The sequence below is a fragment of the Anoplolepis gracilipes genome, chromosome 15 (genome assembly GCF_047496725.1).
Source record: "Anoplolepis gracilipes chromosome 15, ASM4749672v1, whole genome shotgun sequence".
Classification (NCBI taxonomy): domain Eukaryota; kingdom Metazoa; phylum Arthropoda; class Insecta; order Hymenoptera; family Formicidae; genus Anoplolepis; species Anoplolepis gracilipes.
Window position 1 is genome coordinate 8,628,521 of NC_132984.1, and position 21,604 is coordinate 8,650,124.

General features: G+C 32.7%; 1 protein-coding gene and 1 pseudogene across 1 annotated transcript; one reads left to right on the plus strand and one right to left on the minus strand.

Annotated features, from left to right (window-relative positions):
• The first annotated feature begins 14,323 nt into the window (after window positions 1-14,323).
• LOC140673987 (uncharacterized) lies at window positions 14,324-16,309 on the plus strand (annotated as a pseudogene).
• A 274-nt stretch (window positions 16,310-16,583) lies between these two features.
• LOC140674250 (uncharacterized) lies at window positions 16,584-19,630 on the minus strand. Its single transcript, XM_072907644.1, has 4 exons — window positions 19,543-19,630; window positions 17,657-17,758; window positions 16,980-17,160; window positions 16,584-16,841 (listed from the first exon to the last, which is right to left on the minus strand). Exons 1-4 carry the CDS (start codon window positions 19,628-19,630, stop codon window positions 16,595-16,597), a joined length of 618 nt encoding a protein of 205 aa, XP_072763745.1. The 3' UTR covers window positions 16,584-16,594.
• Window positions 19,631-21,604: the final 1,974 nt, after the last annotated feature.

The following is a 21,604-nucleotide window of genomic DNA, read 5'->3' on the forward strand; positions in this document are numbered from 1 at the left end:
TCTGCAACAGAAAGTTCCTTAAATGTTTTACACTGGTAAATCTGATGGTCACCCTGACAATGTATGCATTTGACATTTGTTATTTATTGTTGCATGAGAAGTTGTTACTTTTCCTAATCCAGTTGGCAGCAGGTTGTTATTTGATTGCATGGATAAGCTTCTTCTAGCTACGGCTTCCAACATTTGGCACCTTTTTTTTAGAAGATCAATTAGTTTGTTAAACGTAGGTAATTGTCTAGATTCTATACTAACTTCCCATTTTTTTACAGTTATATAATCCAATTTGCTTGTTATTATATTTATTAATAAATCGTTCCATAGCTCAGTTGGACGCTTTAACGCTGCTAAGGCTCTAGTGTGTTTTAACATACCATCTAAAATATTTCGCAAAACCACGCTATTTTCCTTTCTTAATGCAGGTAATTAAAAAATCGCCTTAATATGATTTTGTACTGCTACTCGCTCGTTATCATATCTTTCTTTTAATCTAAACCAGGCATCATTATAATGAACCTCAGAAATTTCTAAAGAAGCTATGACTTCAGCTGCTTCACCCTTTACGGCCGACTTCAAATAGTGAAATTTTTGAATATCATTCAACGAAGTGTTGGAATGTATTAATGAACTAAAGATATTAAAAAACGGATGCCATTCCTCGTATAACCCCGAAAATGTAGGTAAATCGATTTTAGGTAATCTGATACAACTTTCGTTTGTACGTATTCTATCACCTTCTGTAACTACGCCTGCCTGATTTAGATCATTAACAACGAGGGCTGGTCTAACGCGTTCCTTAATTATTTTTTCGCCTATCAATCTCAAATTAATGTATTTTTCTTCGTAACTGATCAATTCTTCATCTACATCTTCCTCGCTTATACTTTCATCATAAATCAGCAATTCTGTCAGACTCTCTTCTAACGACTTCCACAAATTTTCTAATTTATCTAACCTTAATTGTACTTCGCTAATATCAACGGTATCGTGGTTTACATTCTTTAGGAAAGTTTCTAATCGCGTAAAACCAGCCTTCGCTAACCTCTTTTGTTGCTTAATTTTCATTAATTCGACACTCTGAGCCATTTTCGCAATATACAACTTAGCTAATCTACTTACAATAACTCACGCTTTTACAACTCGTCGCCTTTTATAATGTTACTAGATATTCTTTGTTTACGGTATGCGCTTTGATTCCTATCCTTTCTTGCCTTGTTGGATATGCTTGTCCCTTGTGTTTTTCTCGTTACAAATATGGCCTCGTCCTTGCGTCCGATAATGGATCCACACGATCGATTGCCTCAATTATCTATCCGCGACTAGCCTTATGAGATATTGGATTGAGAATCTCTGAATTTCTAGGATTCCTTGTCAATGCCCCTTGTTGGCCCTTTGGATATTCTTTTTCAGCTACGTCCGTTTACGTATCACACGCACCTTTCGACTTAACTCGTTTCTCTTGGATCTGTTTTTCCCAGATCCGGCTCGAAGGACCATGATATTATTTATTTTGTTGACTGTAATTTAAATGTGACTGGAAAGGTGGTATACTTAATACCCTCGTAATAACTCAATAAATCGTTTTATTGACTTGTATTCGTTCAACTCGTCTTTACAAAGAACAGAACTATATTATTTCTTGTTCGAGCACGGAAATCTAACGGTCGGCGTCCCGAAAATCATTTCGCTCATTGCATTATGAGCGCCATCAACCACGAACTATAACCATGAACTATAATGCTCATGCATTACCGACGCAAGACGAAGCCGCGGCAATTCAACCAAAACACACTACAACTAAATCAAACATTCAGTAAAGTCACGCGTAATCATCGATAGCAAAGGATTATTGAAAATATTTTTTCCTAATGAGTAAAAATAAAATCTTTAATTATATTTTTTCTCAATTTACCATTCGTTGCTTATATATAATGTATATAAAAATTTCAATTTTTTATGTAAAGAATATTCTTATATATTATATATTATATTTGTTTGCAATGACAAATATCTGATTTAAATAAATGCGATGCCATTCTCTCCACCCTTCCGCTTTTACATAAATTCTGGTCGTCGTTCTGCGGACAGGTTCACGTTTCATAAAAATCTGCGCGCGTGTCAGGGCGCATCTGTTCCGCTCGTAAATTCGTCAGAGGAAGTGCTGACCGATATAAGTTATTTTTCCGCGCGATTTTCTTCGCGGTTGTTCGCGGAAAAATTTGTCCCACCTTTTCGGCTTTCTAAGTTTCAAGAACGAGATTACGAGACGATCGTTTACGGACGTACAGGGATGAAGCAGGATGACAGAGAGGATCTCTCACTCCGGCGAGGGATGTGACTTGCTTTGGAAATTTCGTACGTGATTCTCTACTTTTCGTTTTCTCTCTTCTATGGTCGTGCAGTAGGTCGGCGCGATCGTGACCGAAGGAGTGGATCCTCGTCGGGAGGATGCGTCGCGACGCGGACGACGGCGCGCGAACCGGGGGCCGTTGCTCGCGGGCCGGAGTTGAAGACCCGACTGATGGAAACGTACGCAGAAACTCCGGCATACTCGAGGGCGCAGGCGCCTCCGCGTCTCTCTGCTTTATGATCTTTTCCCGTTACACGAAAGCTGCCCCGTCGCCGCGCTGTTCTCGTACCGCTGGTGCTTTCCAAAGTCGCTGTCCTCTTCGACATCACGCGTCTTGGCCTTAGGTCGGTCACGCGATACCTTCTCCTTTTCCACTAGCTCTCTTGAATTGTAACTTTGTACACATATGCCAACAACATACATATGTGTACATGATTGTACGCTTTACTGAAACAAGTACCTTGTACATGTTTAATTCTGTTCTATTTTTTTCTTTTATTTTATATACACACAAATATATTTTTACAAGTGTTACTTGAAAAATAATAATATATTTATAAATATATTTTAAAATAATATATTTGCAATAAAAATAATATTAGAACAATATATATAAATATTGTATATTTAAAGTAAAAGTATATATACAGATATATTATTAAATCTCCTTGAGAATTATTAAGATAGAAATTAAACAATTTCTTTCCTTGTGTGCGAACGAACATATCAAACTTGTACTATATACATGCGGGTTTTATGGACTTTATCCGTTCGTGTAAAGTAGTGGAAAAAGAAAGTAGCGGGCGCGGCAGCATTCTTATGTCGGGTTACAGCTGGTTTTCTTCTCTGGCAGAATTACCGACACTCCGGAAGATAGGTCTGTAACCTCGCAATTTTATATCGGCTTGCCAAAGAGAGAGAACTTTTTAGCTTACGGGGACGGAGTCTAATTAAATGCAGACGAGCGCTGAATGCATTCGTAAGTTACAGCTCGTTCTTATTTTTACACTTTGTTCTACGGAATGCACGGTGTGTACCGATATGTATCGAGAATACCTCATGACTCATCCTTTATCGAATTATCCTTGATTCTATTAACTCGGCCTAATTTCCCTCTTTCTTCATCTCTTTCCAAACCCCTTACAACAGTATTTTCCGCAATGTTCTTCCAACACTTTCGCTTTCTTTCTCTTTTTCTGATCTTGTGCTCGGTTCTCTCAGCATATCCATTTCTCTGGTGCTATGTAAATTTCGAAAAGCCTTCGGCTCTACCCGTAAATCACGTTATTTCCAGCTTTGCCCATCGGCTAGCCAAAGGCGTGCGTATCGCACACGCCACGTAGAACAAATGCTGTCATCACGATCTCAAGTTGACCTTTTTTCCGCACGAGACCGCCGTAATTTCGGTTTTATTATCACGATTATATATGCTCTGACAGAAACGGTTGCCGCGCGCTTCGACTATATCACGTCACTACTGTTAGGATTGTTCGTTTGTTTCGTTTTTCGATGATTATCAGTTTACATTTAAAAATTTGGTAAAAATAAAGGGCTGAAAAAGAGATATATTAAAATGATACGTATGAAACAGAAAAGTATTTAAACTATAATAACTTATTAATATCTTTCTTAGGTTGTATTAATACAATTGTAAATTCCGTAATAAACATCTGTCAATAAAATACGTTTAATAAAATAAAAATTTTATTAAACATAAGTAAATAAGAAAGAGGCAATAGGAGCGAGGAGATGTGAATCAAATTATAAGTTTTTTTATATAGGTAATGTGTCACAGGTATATTAACATTAAGTACATTAGTAACATTCTATAAAAAGACGGAAATTATAATAAAAAACTGAACGTTTCGATTCATGTTTTGAATTCTCTTCAGCATAATATATAAAATAAATAAGTAAATTATAAATAGATAAAAACGAGGTTAATGAGAACGCATCGTCTAATAAAGGCGTAAGCAATGTGTAAACTAAAAATCGTGATCGTATTCGCATGATTAAATGGATCAATGTCTTAGAACAGCTGTACACATTTGTCGCATGTTAGTTGTACAAATTACATATATATAAAACGATCCAACTTGTTCGGCTCTTTTATTGTACGGCTTGCATAATAATCCCGTGAGGCAATTCTCCGAGGTTTCCAGACCGCGGGAGGTATGCAGTTAGATTGAGGAGTTAAGTCTGTATTAATAAAATGAGTATAATAAATACCTGTTTGTAATAAAGTTATTTACCGCGCTACTTTATGTAATGGTGGTGACTCAGAAAAAGCTTACAGGATATGCATTCCGTTTGCGTGTTGTTGAATCTATGGTTATATATCGCGCAACTGATATTTAATGTGTGGTTATGCCGATGGTACAGATGGTAATGAGCTCAAGGGCGAAAAATACATTTAAAATGGGAAGAGTTAGATAGGTGACATTAAATCTTAGGCAGTTTGTTTATTATATCCTCTAAATAATAGCTGGCAAACATTCTGTATCTGTTTGTAGATTTATGCTGTTTATTTGTCGTTTGATGTGTAACATTTCAGATATCAGTCGTTTTGTATAATAGGGCTCATTGTCTAGTATTTGTGCATTGTCCCAGTCAAAGTCATGATTGTATGTTAGGCGGTGGTCAGTGATCACTGATTTGTTGTTGCCGAGCTTCATTATGCTGGTCTTATGTTCTTTTATCCTAGTATTCAGCTTCCTGCCCGTTTGACCAACATATGAAGCGTCGCAATTTAGACAATTAATTTTATATACCACGTTTGTTTTCATGGGAATAGGGATAGGATCTTTATGTGTCTTAATAAATTTGTTGTTTTTGTTTATGCTGGAGTAGGCTAATTTGATGTCGACATCTTTTAGAGCATTCTTTATTTTATCAGTTACTGAATGTAAATATGAAATTGTGAAGTATGAGTTATTGTTGGGTGTTTGTGATTTTCTGTCGGATGGTTTATTGTTAATTAAAAACTTTATACGGTTGTTAATTGTTTTGAATATAAAATTGGTTGGATAGGAGTTATCCAATAATATCTTTATTATAAATTTGATATTCTTTTCATGGAACATGGGATGTGATAATAAGAATACTCTATCGATTAAGCCTATTATAGTGCCTCTTTTTTGGTTGTTAGGATGTTGGGAATGGAAATTGAGATATCTACCCGAGAACGTGTTCTTGTGGTACCAGTCAAATATTAGATGGTTATTAGTTAAAATGTCTGTGAGGTCTAAAAAGTTAATCTTGTTGTGGACATTTTTTTCCACTGTGACTCTGTTCTGGAAAGAATTAAAAATTGTCACTGTCTCTGTTATGGAAAGAATTAAAAATTGTTACTGTCTGGTCAATAAATTTTGGAGGTACCGATATTAATATGTCGTCTACGTATCTAAAGTAAATGGGAGGGGTAAAATTGTCTCTTTCTTATTTACTTATTTATATTTAATAATTCGGAGCTCTTTCTGTAATCTTTTTATTAAACATATTTTGTTAAAAGATGTTTAGTAAATTTTAATAAAATTTACAGAATCGAGATCTCGTATTTTTTAATATATTTTGAAAAGATAAAGAAAATATTCTCTTGTTGATCCTAGAAAGAATAATCATTTTCGCTCGTTTTACGTTGCTACGATCTTTTTTTCTTTAACGTAGAAAAATTATTTTATTATTCAGTCATTTTCTCTTATAATTTCCCTGCTCGATTTGGCGTCAACCGGCAAACGCAATATTCCGTTGACGCGCGACAGAATCAGTACTGGCCATGATCCAGAATAACTGCGCGCGATGCACGGCGACACTCGATTATTGGAGGAAATAGCGTGAGAAGTATAGATAAAGGATGTCGGAATATAATGCAACCGGCAAGAAATTTCGCCTGGTACGAGGTATCTCTTGCTGGATTTCGATCGGCCCTGCGTTTATTTCGTGCGGAACTATACAATGGTTGTGGACGTTATCGGATTGAACTTAATTTTAGCGAAGAATAAAAACGACGACGAATGTACGAATATTGGATCATTGCAATCGAGGAACTTGCATGTAAAAAGACGCGATAAAAATCCTGAAAAAAAAACAGTCGATATAACGGCGATAGAACATATTTGATGATTTCTTATATTTAAAACTATATAGAGATTTATAAATTACATTCTTTTTAGATTCAAAAGCTTGCAATCGTTTATAATTTTACTTGAAAACTTTTTAAAGTGAAAATCCAATGATATTGAACTTGTCTGACAATGAGTAGCATCTGAGCGAGTATTAATTGAGATATTTATAGTGTAATAATATTTGAATCTTTGAGAAAAAAATTGTATATATATGTTTGTATATACAGGGTGTAACTAAAAAAACATATATGGCATATAATGACGGATTCTTTGGACAATTTGGAGACGATTTTTCCTTAGCAAAAATGTTGAGAAATCAATAATTTTAGAGTTATAAGTTATTTAAAAAAATAGGTTTCTCGCAAATTAAACATTTTAGAGTTAAAAGACTAACATATTTACATTCTTCAGTTAATTTCAGGTATAGTTTACCTAAATAAAATTTTAATTTGAGGCTTAGTTAAAAAGATATGTAATGACAAAAATTGGAAGTGTGCAAAAAATAATGACCTTTTTCGACATTTTTGCTGAGGAAAAATCGCCTCCAAATTGGTCAGAGAATCTGCCATTATATGTCATATATGTTTTTTTTAGTTACACCTTGTATATGTTGTATATATATGTTTAAAATTGTATATGCATATATATTTTATACACTGGCTTATAGAAAAGTTTTAAAATATCTAGTAGAATAATGTGTATAATGATACATAAGTTTCTTCTTTTTTCAATAAATCTTGTTTCGAATAAAGATTTTTAAGAACACATAAAACTGTCAAAAATTTTGTTGACTTGATTAAATTTTATAAGAAATTTCAATTTATTTTTCTAAAAACATTTCTTTATATAATATATTTTGCAAATATTGTTCTCGATTATAGCAAGTAAATAACATTTTCTAACGCGCGATCGTGATGTAAGGTATCATTATAAACTGTCGTCTATTATGTTGGAATAACTGTTCGCGATAGCAGGCGACACTCGATTATTGGGAGAAATAGTGTGAGAAATATGAAATAAAGCCGAGTATATATATCGTACCCCCCATACGGGATTTTACAGCCATTCGTTTAGTATTATCGGGGTATCTTCGAGTATTCGATTGTAATTAGAATTTATCGCAATAGAGATCGGAAAGCACCGATATGTAAAAGACGTTTTGCACTGATTGCTGATGGCGGATGAAATTAAGTAATTTATTTGAAAGAGCGTGAATGTATTGGCAAATTTATTCTAGGATGAGTTTTTTCGTGAAGCTTTTTATTAAATTATTTAATTTTTCATAAAATCGATTTTGATACATGTTCGAAAATGAAAAAAAAAGGTTTATTTCACCGTTTATTTGATAAAATATACGACGACAAAACAGATTGCAACACAGACATTTCCTTGGTCATAATACACGACTATCTCATTATAAATTGGGCCTACGCCCAAAATGGCGATCTCGACGTATTAATGCGGGTGACACAACTGGAACACTTGCGCGCCTCGGGCGCTTGCCAGAAGATTTGAGGAAGTCCATGATAGTGTACGCTAGTTACGTACATACGAAATTCTCGGCATCTGAAATTTGTTGAGCCAGTCGGATAGAAGTTATTCGATTTTTTGGTGATGTCGATGGGACGTATACATTTGCTTGAAGTTCGATATTTCCATTGATAGTTTATACCTCTATAGTAACCCCTATAAGGGTCTTCGGAAATATTCACAAACATCGGTAATGTCACAAGCAAAACACATCTCTTGTTAAGTCCGTTTATACTTTCCTTACTATTTAGACGCGGATTGTAATGCGATAAAAACGGGACTAAGGGATAAGTCTGGCGCATTAATTCTCCCATACCTTGTATCACTCGTTAAAGTCGGACTCGTCTCAACTCTAATTAGCAACGGCAGAACCAGAGGTATCGCAGGCGGCGACTCTCGCCATTGACCAATTGCATTTAACCTAGTCTCTGGCAATTTCACGGTAACGATAATCGTCTCCACGAGATTATAACTGTCGCAATCGGTTATTTTACAAGTTCTGCGGAATGCTGCGGAATTTTACATGCAAATTGTGCCCTGCAGCGGGCAGAATGTCATCTCATTGTGCTAATAATAATGAAATTGCACGTATACAATGTGAGTTGGGTGTTAAGCTAACAACGGATTATAAATCTCGCGAGCTCAGAAATTCTCCTTTTGACGTATATAAGATTACTCGCTATTACATCGCGTAGAATCTTTTATTTATCATTTTATATTTATCTAGAAAGAATTCTTAACGCGTTTTAACCAATCAATAGATACCTTCCTTTCTGTTAATCTAGTGTATAGTTTCATAATGGTTATAGTTACGCGTTAATTAAAATAATTAATAGACATATAAATATTAAATATGCATGTACGTAAAATATTCTTAAAGTGCTGCAGCATTTGTCAACAAAATGCAATTCTTCCTTTGAGCTATCACATCTAAGACGCATAAGATTTATGAATAAAAATTTTGATAATAAAAACTTAAAATAATTTTAAGCTCGCGGAGAATTTGCAATTGCGATGTCGTATTAATGATAATATATGCAAAAAAGATGTAAGAACGTTTAAGAATGTGTAACACAGAGCGAGCATGCAGATTTAAGAGCGCGACATAAGCCGCGTGTCCCTCTTAACCCTTAACGAACGAATGCCGCCATATTCGCAACATTATAAATATCCAAAAAAATCGAATGCCGCCATACAGGCGGCATGACGTGATATTTCAAGAAATCTGTTAGGTTCGGCGGTCGTTACGCACGCTAAAACTAAGGGCGATCGGCATACATTACATTACATTACATTACATTACATTACATTACATGACTTACATTTTCTATTTTGTATAAATACATTGTAAATCTATAAAAAATAAATTTATAAATGTATACAAATCTATACATTACATACATATATCTATTCGTTTATTTCAATCCCCATTATTTTTCTGTAATTTTCACTTCAGTATCTTTTTGTATAGACATATCTGTTCATATACTATCTATTATTACTGAAAATTTCCATAAAATCCAATAAGAGTGATATTAATTATGCACTTTTTCTCGCTCTAGTAATAAAGCAATTAATTTGTTAAAATTCCATCGATCTACTGGTCATTGTTCTAGAAAAATGCGCTCGTTCGTTAAGAGTTAATTCATGAATAAATTTCCATTTTACTCACAAAGGAATAATTAAATAAAAACAAAAAATAATATTAACATAGAGAATGAGATATGTATTATTTTTTTAACACGTATTTTAGAAGTTCTAAGTTTTGTTTTTATAGATACATCGCAGTAGTGGTTAGGGCCGGTTCTAACCCAGGAGCTCGAGGGGAGTGCGGGGGCAGGGGGAAACCGCGGGCGCGGGAGGATGACGTCACGCAGGTCCGCGGCGCGGTTGGTAGGCGTGGGGTACGCGGAGAGGGGGAGAGGTCCGCGACACAGCCGCAGGTCTGCGGCGCGGTTGGTTGGCGAGGGGACAGCGGAGAAGGGGGAAGAGGTCCGCGACGCAGTCGGTAGACGAGGAGACAGCGGAGAGAAGAGAGAGATCCTCAAGACAGACGGTAGACGAGGGGACAACGGAGAGGAGAGAGAGGTCTGCGACATAGTCGGTAGACGAGAAGACAGCGGAGAGGGAAGAGAGATCCGCGGCGCGGCCGGTAGACGAGGGGTTTGCGGAGAGGAGAGAGAGGTTCGCGGCGTAACCATAGATTTACTAGAATAGACTGCTCATGAAGCTAGTGAGGGTATCCATCACTGAGAAAAGGACAGTTGTCGTTAATATCAGTTTCTATCTCTTTCTAACGCAAAGTAGTGGGAGAAGTATAGTGACCAATAACCGGTGTCAGAGCGTGTTGTCATAGTATGCGTGTTGTTGATGTGAGTGCGTTCCATGCAGCGCGCATGCTTTGCTACGTAAATCACGCCCACTAGAAAGAGATAGAGACTCATATTAACGACAGTTATCTTTTTCTCAGTGATGGATACCCCTACTACCGTTTTTCCATCTCATAAGCAGTCTATTCTAGTAAGTCTTACAGGGTGTCCGGTAATAATCGCCCAACCTTTCATGGGCAGATAGAGCAAGTCAAACCGAATAGTAAAGTCCTTTACCATTTTGCGATCTTCGTAATAATTACCGAGAAATTAATTAACAAAGATTGACAAATCCGAGCGAGTACAAACGCGCCGCAAAAAAGATGGCGAGGAAGACGGTCCACCGCTAGGCCGGTCGCTAAATAATAATCGCTAATCTATTGTTCTTATCAACGCTTCTCGTCTATGCCCCTGGTAACCGCGAGGCAATGGTGCCTATTTACGCCGCACGCGCTTAGCGACCGTCATTAGGGCCGTCCTTCTCGCCATCTTTTTTGCAGCCGGCTGATACTCGCGCCGGATTTGCCGATCTTTGTAAGTTAATTTCTCAATAATTATTTTAAAAATCGCAAAATGGTATAGGATTTTACTATTTGGTTTGACTTGCTCTATCTGCCCATGAAAGGTTGGGCGATTATTACCGGACACCTTGTATATATGGGCGTAACCGATGGGTCCGCGAGTAGAGAGAGGGATAGAGAGAGACGGTGCGATAGGTGTTCGCAACGCGGTAGAGAGAGACGGCGCGATAGACGTTCGCAACGCGATAGAGAGAGAGAGACGACGTGATAGACACGTGATATAGGATAGGATAAGGAGAGCGCTATGTGCATTGTACATAGCGTAGGACAATGAGAGCATGATGTGGTGGGAAAAGGAGAAGATTACAATAGAAAGATAGTGTGAGAGAGAAAAAAGGAGGATGAGGGGAAAGAATAGCGGAAGCGCTTTAAGACGGAGGCTAAAGGGGTACGCGGAAAATAAATTTTTTTATATTAAATTTATTATATTAAATTATAATCTCAAAATTCAGTATTCAACTTTGAAATTTATTATCTTATATTTCTTGTCTTTCAAAAGAAATTTATTTTACATGCTTGGTTTTCTAAAAAAATACAAGGTAGCCAAACTTACGAGCCTAAAGAGCTAGTAAAATTATTATTATTATTATTATTATTATTATTATTATTATTAATTATATAATATGTGGTGGAATAAGGATAAGATTGATTGAAGAAGGCGCAAGCAATATACATGTTTAACATAATTTTTATTCAAAAATGTGTGTGTGTGTATGTATACATATAATGTGTGTGTATGTGTGTGTGTGTGTGTTCTAAAATTAAAAATATAAAATATAAAATTATAAATTTGGGAAAAAAGGAGGCAATCGCAACGAGTCAGTCGCAATTGGTGAAACGCAATTTTTTAATCTGTATTCATTCAAACAACAAAATTAAAATAAATTTAAATTGGTTTGACATAAGATGAGACGTACGTTTCGGTCTTCTTTTTAGGCCATCTTCAGCGCAAAATTAATCGAAATACAATCAGTATAATAAATCTAAATACAATCGTATAAAAGACAGATATAAGTATAGAACGGAAAGTTACAATAATAAGAACGCAATTCAGTCACTTACATAAATATTGTAACGTTGACACATTGTTGGAAATAGAATATGAGTTCAAAACGCAAAATAGCAAACTCTCGACCAAAGTAATTGTCTTATCGTTTGTTAGTGGAGATAAGTTTATAACTATTGTCTAAACATCACTGGTTGGGAGGATGATAAAGTTAAATGATAAAAATAAAAAATTTTTAATTGAGAAAAAACCAAAGTAGTTAGTCAAATGAATAAAATTGTTAATAATAATGTTAATAAAGTTATGTAGTAAAAAATGAAAATTTAAATTAAGAAGAAACCAAAGTTAGTCAAACAAATAAAAATATTTAATAATATAATATAAAATATAAAAATATGAAATATAAAATATAATATAATATGAAATAGAATATAATTTGTGCCTTTCATGTACGACAATGCTGAGAATTCATTTGCGGATAATCTGCAGGAAAAAACAAATCTTATTAGTATATACATTTCATCATTTTTAAAGATACTACAATATTAACTTCAAATATCATTCACATTGTCAAAGTCGAAATTACAGACTTCATGTTGACTTCGATATCAGGTGGCGACGACTGCGGTGGTGGTGGTGACAACATATATTTGTTTGGATATGTATATTTACCCAAACATATACAGTCAAGAGTCTTTCCACAAGTACACAAATATCCAAAACGTATAACAAACGTTCATGTTGATTATCTACAAACAATTTCTTAAATTTATCAGTCTCAATATTATGATAAAAAAAACCATCAAAAATATAAATTCTAAACACTTATTGTTTATACTTGTTGAGATACATATATACACACACGGCAGATATGTACAAGCGCGGATACATTCAGATACCCAACCATAATTGAATTCTGTATACTGATAACGTCTACTGGTTCCACATCCGTATTTCCTTATTCGCTTTGTATATTTCACCCGTATGATATGCGGTACACTGATCTATCCAACAATCTTCTGAATCCACAAATCGAGTAAATCTGTGTTCATTGGAATAAAGTTCATCGTTAGGATACTCGAGAGGTGATTTATAATTATTACAAAGTTCACGGAAAATTTTTCTTTGTAAATCGACCGGCCATTCTGTATAATCGCAATCATACACAGTCACAGTCAACAGCTTCAGCTTGGCAGGTGAAATGTTGCACATCTACATTTTGCATGTCTACTTCCCGATCGTGAATAAATTTTGGTATCGATATTCGTGGAAAAGTCTTCGTTTCACTGTCATCGTCTCGAACAAGAGTGATTACATGTCTCCTTCACATGTTTTTCGAGTTTTCTTATGAAAGGCCCCATTGTAAGTAATATCGTTCTTCTGTTTTTGACAAAAACAGTCATAAGAAATGTCTATATTAATAATAAGTTCAAATGTTTATCACACATGCATAATAATTGTTATTTTTTCAGACACAGATCTTAGTTTGTGCAACAGTCATCAACGCAAAATTTTTTTTATCAGCTATAACAAGATCGTATTAAGGATGATCATACACGCTCCTGCATAGATCACCACTAATAGTTTTCTTCTGAAGAAACTTTATTTTTCATACATTAGTCTTCTTTCGTATAAAACGGGCAAAAATTACATGGCATTATTTGATACAACGAATTTCGACACTCCCTGCAAAATAACCTGAGGATTAGTTCATAAACTATAGTTTTATGTGTGCGTACCGCTCCAATATCATGAAACATGTCCACTATTCTCATGAAACACGATGTACAGTATTTACGTCCATTCGTGGTTCTATAATAAAAAAATACAATGCACATTCGTTTCATCACATCATATGTATGGAGTTCTGCAGTATCTACTTAGGCTCAACATTTTCTGTACTATCACTAAAATCATTGTCATAAACACTGTCGTGTAAGGATTTTACATCCGATTCAGACGAATCGGACGAATCGGACGAAATGTCCATCAAGTCATCCATGAGCGCAAAGTTTTCTTTATCAGATATAACAAGAATGTCACAGGGATGATCGTAAACTCTCGTTTTCTTCACCAGATACGACAAGATTGTCACAAGGATGATCGCAAACTCCTATAATACACTCTCCTCCCAAATATATATTTTAATCTCACATCTCTCATCTTCTTCTAACTCGAGTATCACGTTTCATCTAAATCAGCATTTTTCAACATCTTTAGCAGAATAAATGTAGATCCAACTATACACAGCATATGTTTTATAAAGAATAGGCAAAGAAAGAAATAAAAAAAAATCAGTAATGAAAAGGACAACTGTCGCTCCACACAGCATTCATACAGATAATATAAAACGATTATTGAATCACAACACAATCAAATAAACATCAAATAGATATGTATCGAACATTGATCAACATCGATCCAATCATGTTTGAACCACTATCGTACATCAAACGAACGTCGACCAACATGAAATGTATCATGATCAATTACAATAATAAAAACAAAAATCAATTATTTGTACTGTTCAAAAGACGTTAAATATTTTAATATCGAAATATAATACCAGATGCAACTGCATCACGTACTGAAATATAATACGATGTAATACTACAGAGATGGACAAGAAAAAATTCTCATCTCCTTCTAACTCGAGTATCACGTCTCATCTACATCAGCATTTTTTAGCATCTTTAGCAGAATGAATGTAGATCCAACTATACACAGGATACGTTTTATAAAGAATAGGCGAAGAAAGAAATAATAAAAATCAATAATAAAGAAGACAACTCGCTCCACACAGCATTTATACAGATAATTATAATAAAACGATTATTGAATCACGACACAATCAAATAAACATTAAACAGACATGTATCGAACATTGATCAACATCGCTCTATTTCTCAGCGTTTAATTTCGCTAAATGTTTTGTTGAGTGAGTGCTCAATACTACATCTGATAGGACATATAAAAGTTTAGTGACAGATATGCATGAAAATATATTTTTACAATTTGTGGCTGATGATGGGCTAAATATGAATATTGTACGACATATTGTCGATAATCTCATCAAACCTAATGATGAGAATTGCATACGCCCTGGACAACATCGAGCTGCAAAGGCGCGAAATGCAGAATATTTTGAATTAACGGTTCCGACATACACAGACGATCAATTCAAGGAGCATTTTCAAATGACTCGATTAACTTTTAAGGTATGTACAAAATTCTTAATAAATTTATAATTTACTGTGAAATATATACATATGTAATTTTATATGAAAAAAAATTCATCATTAACAGATATTTATCTGTAACAGGTATTGTTGAATGTAGTTGGAAATCATATGCAAGGCGATAAGTCAAATGCCAATATCTCCATGAATAAAAAAATATTATTTACTATCTGGTTACTAAGTAAGCCAGAGTCTTTCCTGGCAGTTGGAGATCGGTTTGATATACCAACAAGCACAGGACATGGTATATTCAAATCAATAATATGTGGTTTGGCAGAATTAATGCCACAATATGTTCAATGGCCAGACGCTGCACGTCAAGCTATTTCATCGCAGGTGAGAATTTCAATGTGTGTTTTATAAGTTTAATTTTTTTACGTATTCTATAATCTTTATATACATATTACAGGTTTTTGCAAAACGTTCCCGCGGCATTCAAAATGTTATGGGAGCAATTGATGGCTGCCACATACCAATAAAGCAGCCAATTCAAAATGCAAATGATTATTTTAATAGAAAACAATTTCATTCCATAATATTACAAGGTAAGGTATTATTTGAAAATTTTGTGCAATCCACTAAAAGACATCATTAAATTGAAAACAAAATTTCTTTCAGGGGTTTGTGATTCTACGCGATTCATAGATGTGTTCATAGGTATGCCAGGGCGCATGCACGATGCACGTGTGTTTAGAAACAGTAGACTTTTTCAAATGTTGTCAGATCAAGAGAATCCACTTCTTCGAGAAGAATATTTAATCGGAGACTGCGCATATCCATTAATGTTAAATTTAATGACTCCATTTCGAGAAAATGGACATCTTCCAGTAGCTCATGTTCGTTCAACAACAGACTCAGTTCCATTCGCTCAATCATTGAACGAGCATTTGGACTATTAAAAGTCAAATTTAGACGCCTGAAATATTTAGACATTTCCAATGCAAAATTTGGAAATACGATAATAGCAGCTACATGTATGCTACACAACTTTATTATTGACAATGGAGAAATAGAAGACTACAATGAAAAATTAATTAACAATGATGATGCTCCTGCAATTGAAGTTAATGAGCAAAATGCAGTTTAGAATAGAACTCAAATGCAGCAAGCAATAGAAAGAAGGAATGCCATTGTAAATAATTTGTAAACAAGTAATTTCTACATAAATTGTTTATTTTTATTAAATATAAAATCTTATTTTCTAATAAACATTTCTTAAATTAATTCAAATTTTTTAACATTAATTATATTAATCAATATAAGTTATATACATATATATATATTCTTTTATCTTTGCACGTTTGCGGTACATATCACAGCTTTTCTATTGCGCAGTGAGTTTAATAAAAAAAAATGTTTTAAATATTATTTTGATTTTTCTGTTTCTCTTAGGTAATTTTACATTTTTTCTATTAATTTTTTTAAAAGATCGTTTCTTTCTTGCTGAATTTTGTTATTGTCGTCTATGCTTTTTTTTAAATCTTTTAGAATTTCGATTCGTTCATTTTCCACAGAAAACAATTTTTTTCGCAAATCATATGTCTCCTTTTGAGTTACTTTCTTTCGTGGAGTTTTTGAAGTAGATTCAGAAGCCGGAAGAAATCCAAAAGCAGATTCAGATTCACTGGAATGTCCTGCTGCTACACTGTAAGGAAAGTTAATATTTTTGTCGAAAAATGGATTCTCAATAAACGAATCGAAAGAATCTGATGAAGAATTTGTCAAAGTCCTCGTCAGTGCTGAAGCCGTGGATGTCCTTATCGGTGTTGAATTATATACATACCTTGCCGATACAGGAGATGGTGTTCTTAAAAGCAGTGTAACAGTAGTACTCATTGAAGGCACAGATGTGGTGGATGTTAATGCAGAAGACTCTGTTGATGTAGATAATGATAATGGAAATGTAGAAGCTGCAGTAGAATTAATGGAAGAAATCGTTGGTCCAAAGTTTATTGTTCGATCATCTGAAAATATATCTTTGAATGTGTCGTAATACTCCCATGAAATTCGTCTTCGTCCCGTCGAACTTTTTCGATTATTAGCCTTAATTGTCCTGAAAGTTTTTTTCAGATTTCGCAATTTTTGATCTAGTACGTCTTCCGTCAAATTTGTATAGCCATTTTTGCTCGTTTCTTTTAGAATTTCAGTCCACAAGTTTCTTTTCTTAATTTTGGGGTCACGAAACTAATTTTTTCTTTCTTTGTATAGTTCTAACAATAGTTTTGTACTGTTTATTGTCCATGAATATTTATTGTCTTCTTCTGTTAAATCTGCTTAATAAAACATATTGTATTAGTGTAATTAAATATTAATAATTAATTTATTGTATATATATTTAAGAGTGTGCATAAAAGATGCGGATGATTGATGTCAGTTTAAATTTATTGCGTGATTCAAAACTTAATTATTTTAATCATTTAAATATAATTTAAAATAATATATCATAAATATTTTACTCACTGCTTGCTCGTTCACTTTCTGGCAGAGCTGAAAGATCATTGGAACCGGTAACTTCCAAACAGCCTATATTATTTTTTATATAAGTTTGGAAAAAAATATGGTCTGAAATATATAATTATTCTTATAAATATTCTTTAAACTCGTGCGTTTGTATGATATACACAATTAAATTACACGTGAAATTTATTATTTAAGGTTATATAACTATATAACTTTATTAAAAATAAAGTTAATATAATTACTTTATTTAAAATAATACTTGTGCATAAAATAATACTAATTTTATATACCATTTTTTAATCTTTTATGCACCTCCAACAAATTCACGACATTATAAGTTAGTCCATTATAAATATATAGATTTTCATAATAGGTATCTATCATTGTTCTATTATGACTTGATGTCACATGTAACAACGGGCACTCAACAGTTGCGTTAATGTAGCATAAAATTTTTCGCTCGAAAAAATGGTGTCCGCTACCGCAACATGTTGTGGGAGCGCTTCAGATCATAGACCATTTAGCGCGTAAATCCGCAACTGTTTTGTGCGCTGAATGCGCCCATAAAACGAACCATGATCGGTTCGTAATCAGCTGTCATTGATCGACTACTTGTTTAAAGATGTTAAATATTCCACTCTATTGTCTGCTTAAAATGCAAACTAACAGAAAAATGCATCACATACTGTAATATAATATTCACCACACAGATGTATAGAAGGATAAGATATATAATACTTGCTATAAGGAGAGGATAAAAAAAGATAATAACGCATATGTATTTTGACAATAGTTTATTATAAATATGGATTGATCAAATCTTTATAATAATGCTTCGACCACCAATTGAATATTTCGAATACATTTTGTAAAGCACAATTATATGTTTATTGCAATGCATAGATGTAGATTCGAATTTATTTTCAATCGCGTCCAATTTAAATAATATTCTATTTAACTTTCCTAAGATTAGTTCTTTAAATTATGAAATAAATTAATATTATTTAGTTTATAGAATATGAATATAATTCCTGTGTTTTCTATATTATACATTATGTAACAAATATATTTTTGCATACTTCTTTATTTATAGAAAATATATAAAAGTATTAGTATTTTTTAAACTTACCATCAGAACATAGATTTTCATTTTCTATACGTAAAGCAGAATTTTTTTTATAAAAGATGTACTATCTGTAACAATTTTGTTGTTATTATTAATATCTGAAAAGAAACTAAGTATTAGTATTTTTTTACAAATATCATATAACGTTAATAAATTGTAGCTAATGCTCACCGTTTTTGCTTACTACATTAAACAATATTTTTGTCTAATATATTTCTTCCAATATGTTTAAATGTACTCTGTAGCTCTTTGTCATACGACACAAAATTTTGTTTCTGTGGAAGAGCGGGCAGAATTTTTCCTTGCGTAACACTATTTTTCTTTAAAGAAATCTACATCTTTTTTTTCAGAAGAGAAAGATAAATATTTTTTTTGGTTCTTTTTTGGTTATACATCTTCTTTTTTTCTCGTTCTTTAGTAATTCATTTGAAAATAGACCTGTATCATTATTTGATGTATCTTCTGCCAAAATTCATTTTTGTATACCTTCTTCGTAAATATCTGAATAATTTAAAATGAAAGTGTAAAAGAAGTTATAAAAATTACTAATAATATTTGCAATATTACATGTAACTAATAATATATACAAATTTATGTTTTATATTATTCACTTACTTGCAATGCCAAAAATTTTTACTGGTAACTTCTTTCAATCTGACTTTTCTCGTAGTATCTCTCTTGCCGTTATAGCTTTATTAATATGAAGCTTTGTTTTAAAGTGACTTTATTAATATGAAGCTTTGTTTTAAAAGCCAAATACATGTAAACGTATCTGCGTTGTACCATGTAGCAGGTATTAGCTGCAGACCATCATTAAATTCCTCAATGATATATTTTTCGTTATCCATTTCTGTGTTGCACAAAATGAACGAAGATCATGTAGAAATTATGTAGACATATTTTATTATAAAAATATGTATATTACGTTATGCACAAAATTATATTTCATGACATGGTGGTTAATATAAATCTTTTACATATTTCAATTTTGTACCAATAACACAAATTTCTTTATTTTTTGTGTAACAGTTATAATCAGAATATATTTACCATTTCATAATAAGCAGCAATTATTAGAAGAATTTTTACAATTAATAGTAAATTTTCCATTTGATATTTTGAGATACTACGATTCAACATTAACATTATCAAGTATTGGACCATTCTTGTGTAAATTTGTACATGAATATATCTTATTATTATTATTATTATCACATTCTATAAATAAGAAATTACAATTTTCAATTTCATTATATTTTTTAATCAACTGTTGCAATGGCTTTTCTATTTTCCGTAACTGTCTTTTTATAAATGTCATAAAATTTTCGAAACTGAACTAAAATTATCGAGTGGACCATACAGTTTTACATCAGAACATATACGTAAAAGATTATGCACATTATGCGATATGTACTGTTTACCGTATAATGTTTAAAATGACTCATCAAAATAATGAAGCAAAGCTTCAGCAAAATTTTTATTTCTTCTTGACATAAATTTCGACGTGTAAGAATTGTTACAGCTACATGTAATGTGAGAAAATAAGTATATATTTTTGCTTGTAATATATTTCTCAATACAACAGGACTGATTATAATAGAAAATTTTTAAATTCTGCTGCTTTCCACTGTTTAACGTCTCTTATTGATCTGGGTCTTCTAACAAAATCAACCGGTGTAGTATTTCTAAGTAAAATCAGTAAATGTGATATTTTATTAATAGCTCTTGCATTTAAACGTACAGAAGTTGGACCTTTCATCCAAAGTAGTATCATTTTGTCATAACTCCTAAACAGATCAAATGCATATAATCTAACGGAGTGTTAGTTATAGGTAACAAATTGAGAACATTATGTAAAATAGAAACACTAATTTGAAAATCTTTATAGGCATTAATCGCAAATAACTCATCTGTTCTTAAAGTATTGTTTTCTTTTCATATGGAAAGCAGATTCTACTATTTACATATTTGCCCTTGATTAAACAATTATTAAACCCGATAGGACCTTTTATAGATAATGTAAAAGATTTGACAGGTGCATCGCATTATTAAAGCAAATAATGAGACTTTAATAATGTCTTCGTTATAAATATAACCATTAATAATTAAATCGATTAAGTCGTTAACTAAAGGTCCAAAAAAAAAAGAAAAAATCATTAGCATTATTAGGTTTCTGATATCCAAAGTATGCACCAACAAGATATATGTCACATTTACAGTATATCTTGTTATTTGAATATAAAATTGGCCATAAGGATGCTTGTGATGATTTAGCTAGTGGCAGGCCATTAATATTTATTATTAAGTTACCGAGAATTTATTTATTTTTTTAAGAAAGTAAATAAATTACATTTGTACAATAAATTGTACAAATAAATATATAAAGAAGGAGAAAACGAGCGAAAGAGAGAGAGAGAAGGAGAGAAATCCATATAAAAAAAATAATATTTATAATTAAGAACATAACATACTGAAAAGAATCGACGAGACAATCATTGAGACAATCGCTTGCAAACCGAGCCGTATACATATCATTAATATGAAGTTATTGAAAAATTTTAAAAGTTAATACAAAAGAAACAAAATTTATATAAAAATTAATACAAATAGAAAATTAAAAAAGAACATTAAAAATTTATAAAAAATTAAAAATTAATAATAGTAAAAAATCAGTTTAACTTAGCAGCGCTAAGTTTTAAATTAATTTTTTACTAGTATTAATTTTTAATTTTTTGTAAATTTTTAATGTTCTTTTTTAATTTTCTATTTGTATTAATTTTTATATAAATTTTGTTTCTTTTGTATTAACTTTTAAAATTTTT